Raw genomic sequence first — 5,309 nt, 5'->3', positions numbered from 1 at the left:
GGCCTTTACCTATTAGTGTGGGTACCAGGCCCTTAGCTATTAGTGAGTGTACCAGGCCCTTAGCTATTAGTGAGTGTACCAGGCCCTTAGCTATTAGTGAGTGTACCAGGCCCTTAGCTATTAGTAGGCTCGGCCTTACCAGGCGTGCGCGGCGCGCGCGCGCAGAGCCTGAGGCGCGCGTCGCAGGCCGCCGGCTCGTCCAGCACCATCCCGAACAGCGTCCGCAGCGCGGCCGCGTGCCGCCGCGACAGCACCACCGGCAGCAGCGCGATGCTGTTCACGGCGTCGTCCGGCGACGTCGGGTCGAAGTACGGCCTGGAAGGACATAACGTGCTGGTTTACCGACACAAGGTCACTGTGTAAAAGAAACAAATTAATCCTAATCCTAATTTCATAAGTGCAAAGGTATTCTGGACATACAGACCAGATAATCTATTTTCAACCTTTTCATGACACAATCCCTTTAGTAAAATATTAAATAAAAATCGTCATTTTTATTTATTCTCGGCCAAGATCGAGACCGAGACCGAGAATTTCTGCCAAGTTTCTTGCGGCGCATTCTTCTTGGCAATGATGGTCTTTCCGAAAGCGCTGGTAGTTTAAAAAAATGACGTGTAAAAGTACCCATTGCGGCCTATTTACTGAATAAATCATTTGAATTTTGAATTTGAATAAAATATATTCTCGGCCGAGACCAAGACACAAAAAATAAGTAAATTTGTTGGCTGTAGGGAGTAATATTTTATATGGCGAGGAATGCCAATACTCAAAATATTAGCATTTCTCTCGTTACTCTTGTTAGCGGGTGTCAGTTAGTTGCAAGTACCAGACGCACGAGACCAATCAAAATCCCAAGGATAGCTCCTGTCACCGGCACCGCGGTAAACAGCTCGCCGATATTAAATTCAGTGACGCCGCGGAGTCTCGGTCAACGGCGGCGAAACTGGACTGTTTTAGCCGAAACCGAGACCGAGATCTCGGTCGCACCTTTAATTATTAGTTGACATTTTCTTGATATTTTTATTTTTGAAGAAAGTACTAGTTTTCCCAGAAACCTATGGGCTTCGCGACTCCCCCAGGGGGTCGTGACCCACACGTTGAAAACATTGGGATAGCCCAATGGATAGACGCCTGACTATGAGGCTTGAGATATCAGGTTCAATTCTCGGTCGAGGCAGATTTTTCAATGAAAATACAAATTTTTCCTCTCCAGTCTTAATATGTATCTAGACACGCGGGAAGCCGTGGTGGCCTAGTGGTTTGACCTATCGCTTCTCAAACAGAGGGTCGTGGTTCAAACCCCGGCTCGTACCTCTGAGTTTTTCGAAATTCATGTGTGGAATTACATTTGAAATTTACCACGAGCTTTACGGTGAAGGAAAATCGTGAGGAAACCTGCACAAACCTGCGAAGCAATTCAATGGTGCGTGTGAAGTTCCCAATCCGCACTGGGCCCGCGTGGGAACTATGGCCCAAGCCCTCTTGTTCTGAGAGGAGGCCTGTGCCCAGCAGTGGACGTATATAGGCTGGGATGATGGATGATGATGAGACACGCGGGAGCGTGTCAAGCCAAGTCCAAGCTAACAGAACTGGCGAGCAGCACCGTGTGTAATTTTACCCGAACCATTTGGAGCCACTTTTGACCCCCTCATAACTCAAAAACTATTTCACATAAACATGTCAAATTTGGCTCATTTATTGAATGCGAGCACTCGTATATGCTCCACATTCATAAACACTCCTCAAACGTTATTGGATTTTTGAGTGATTTTTTTAAACCCAGCCTGGTACCAGGCTTCCCTACCTGCCTCCCCTCGCATGTGCAGCGCAGCGCGCAGCTTGGGCGGCTCGCCGGCCGCCTCGATATACATCACGACCGCCGCATCCCGCCCCGTCCGCGTTTGTCAACACGTGGACCACGCTCTTCAGGGGATGTGGACGGTGACTTCCCGATGGTCCGAGAGGCGCGGCGCAGGGATCGAGACACCGTCGGAGGATATGCGGACCTGGTAGAAATAGATGAATTACGATATAAAGTAGATTATTAATTATTATTAATTCCTCTTAATGGCGGCCATAAGGCTTGGGCCAGTGTCAGTTAAATTAAAGATAAATATATTCCTTATTCACGTTGTACGGTGATTGTAGTTTTTGCAACTTGATAGCAAAATTCCAGAAACCACGCGGAGACAACTTGCGCATTAAAAAATGTCAGACACGAGAGCAATATAGAATTTTGTGATCACTGTTCACTGTTAAGGTTAATCGCCGCATAAAACACTATCAAAATTATACTTCAACTAGCCAAAGAAACAGAAATAGCAAAATATTGTCTACATCCGCCATGTCGAATGCTACAAATCGAATCCTATAAAGTAGATGTGTGAAGTAACAGTCAGTTGATACTATTATTTTTAATAACCTACCTAACCACCAAAGCTAAAAAAAGTTGAAAAATCCTCTTGTCATTTCAAAGCTCAGTATCTAAAAAATTTGCTTATTTTTGATGACATGGGGGCCGGGGGTCTTGATGGTGCTTATGTCAATAATTTTTTTATTTATTTTTTTTTTTTTTTTTTATCAAAATGTATTAGGTTTTAATTGAAGCAAGTGTGGCTACCCTACTTGTCTAAGCTTGATAGTGAAAAGTGAAAAATGAAATAACAATAAAGAAGCCTAAATAGATTTAAAAATATATATACCAATGTTTACCTATGCATAGACATGTTCTAATTTAATTTAATTTTAATTTTAGTTTCAATAGTTTAATTTAATGTGGGTAATTTAAATATGGGTTACCAAAATGACCTGAAATAAATGATTTTTATTTTATTTTATTTATAGGCGGGGGGGGAGTAGAGTTTTGCTGAATTTCGCTGACAAGAAGGGGGTTAAAAATTACTAAAATTCTACTTACATAATACTTGATTGACCCCAAGTACAAATGGGGCCTTTTTCGGGTTCCGGAGCCAAAATGGCAACAACAGAACCCTTATAGTTTTGCCATGTCTGTCTGCCTGTCCGTCCGTCCCTGCTTTGCTCAGGGACTATCAATGCTAGAAAGGCGTAATTTGCACGAATACACTTATATGTAAACCTATGCAACAAAATGGTACAATAAAAAATTTAAAAACATCTTTTTTACTGTACCTCCTATCTAGACGTAAAGTGGGGTGTCTTTTTTTCTCTAAAAGGTAAAGGTCTCCTAAGAGCATTTTCGCGTAGCAGCAAGGGATCTAGTAGCTGCCCTTGCTGCCCCATCTCAACTTTCCACCCTGTATAAAAAATTTGATCTCTGACTTCTCTTTGGAATTGGAGTGTATCAATGAGTGTCTTATAAATTTGTTTTTGAATCCTTTCTATACTAATGTGCACAAGATAAAACAGATTCCAAATGACGATAGAAAGTAGGCTTGGATCCTTGAAGTCTTTGGCTTGGCGGAATATAAATCCCAACATTTGGTATCTTGTTAAGTAATATATTATAAAATTATCTCTTACCACCCCTGAGGCTTGAAGAAGTACGAGCCGATCATGATGAAGCGGCATGACAGTTTGACCTCCGTCTCGTGTTGGGGCTCTGCGGCATCGCTTCATCTGCAATAATAAGCTCTCAGTACTCTGTTCTACATGTTCTGTTTACATTTCAAATGGTATCTAATGTGGTGTTGGAACACAAATATTCAAATAAATAACTTAATGTGATGCAAAACGGGATATTAAAATAAATGACATAAATCATTTTTTTTATGGCTTTCACTCTTGCTCTTTTTTTTTTTAGTAGCCTATTTTTGTGTCCCACTGCTGGGCAAAGGCCTCTCCTCTCTTGCTCCACTCTTGCCTATCAAAGGCGAGCTCCCGCCATCCCACATTATAGGCATCTAAGTCGTTCCTCCATCTCCTCTTCGGTCTGCCTCTATTACGGTATCCGTCACTAGGGACCCATTCCGTAACAATTTTGGCCCAACATTCTGTCTTAGCAAGACTTATTTTTATGTGTAAAAAACATTATTATCTGTCGAAATACAAGGAAGATATGACAGAGTGAAGTTTGCATTCCATCTTTACAACTCGGTTTTAATTGGTGAAGATATATTTGAACAAATAAAAATGTCTAAAATATATTGTGTGTGAATATACCTAATGACTTTGCAAATATCTATATCAATGAATCATGTTACATTATTTTTCAGGTAACAGAATAACAATAACAGCTACCGTTGTAGTGCCAAAACAGTACAGTAAAGGGTTGAACCTTTGTTCAAATCATTTAGAGCTGATAAGTGCGAGCAAAAAATTAGAAATATCGATAATCATTTGGCCAAATAACAAATACTGTAATATAGCTTTGAAATTGGTTGGATATCTGAAAATCCATAAATATTGCTTCAAAAGTACCTAAACATGTGCTAGATCGGCCCTGTAACTTGCTTGAGTTACAGTTTACAGTAGCTAAGTGTGTAACAAAGTATACCGGCGAAGAGTATATTCGATGGAGCAATGCTAATTAGCATTCATAAAATATCGCTATTTGGCCGATTATTTCGTCGTGCTTACTATAACAGTGTATAATAAACCTTCTGGCTTGCCAATGGACCATCTGATTAAGATACTTGTAGCATAAAATAAGGGAAATTTGTACCGTGGTGCGCCTCGGTGTCCGCATCTAGGTCGAAATTACCAGGAAACATTTGCGGCATTACGTGATGCTGCGTCACATTAAAGCATCTATTTAAATCAAACAACACTAGAAATAAACAAGTTTTTAGGAAAATAACTATGGTTTCAGATAATCAATGATGTTTTCAATACAATACAACGCAAAATGCCGTGCGAGCGAAGCGGACGGAACGATACGTATAGACCTATAGGATAGCAACTCATCAGACCTGACACTTGTCATGAGTGACAAAGTGTCAACGTGACATTTTGGAATTTTTAAACTTTAACATGGCCTTGAGATGAAGAAATCATACAGCCAAAAGTCAAGAAATTTATAATAAACGTAAAACAGCAGTGCTTGCACTGTTGTGTTTCGGCGTGGAGAGTTAAGTAAAACAGCCGGTGAAATTACTGGCACTTGAGGTATCCCTCTAGGTTGGCAACGCATCTGCAATCCCCCTGGTGTTGCAGGTGTCTATGAGGTGGTGGTGGGCAACAAAAAAAAAAGTATTAAACGTTCACACGAAGTTTTTATATTTCTACAAAAGCGAATAGTCCTTTTTTCCTCTGAGATTAAAGCTGACATTGTGTTATCTAGATTGTCAGACTGTTATCTTACTCTATGGTTTGTCTGCTATTAACAATCA

The 5,309-nt window shown here is 40.9% G+C and overlaps 1 protein-coding gene across 1 annotated transcript in view; it reads right to left on the bottom strand.

Annotated features, from left to right (window-relative positions):
* The window catches only part of LOC141443720 (uncharacterized), a 7,970-nt gene extending 6,099 nt beyond the window's left edge, over positions 1 to 1,871 (bottom strand). The window contains exons 1-2 of the mRNA XM_074109070.1: positions 1,792 to 1,871; positions 140 to 355 (exon numbers count right to left, since the gene is read on the bottom strand). Of these exons, the coding sequence (XP_073965171.1) occupies positions 140 to 355; positions 1,792 to 1,871 (296 nt within the window). The remainder of the gene's footprint in view (positions 1 to 139; positions 356 to 1,791) is intronic.
* Between the last annotated feature and the right edge of the window lie 3,438 nt (positions 1,872 to 5,309).

The sequence above is a fragment of the Choristoneura fumiferana genome, chromosome 28 (assembly GCF_025370935.1).
Source record: "Choristoneura fumiferana chromosome 28, NRCan_CFum_1, whole genome shotgun sequence".
NCBI classification, from domain to species: domain Eukaryota; kingdom Metazoa; phylum Arthropoda; class Insecta; order Lepidoptera; family Tortricidae; genus Choristoneura; species Choristoneura fumiferana.
This window is presented reverse-complemented; position numbering and strand designations above follow the sequence as displayed.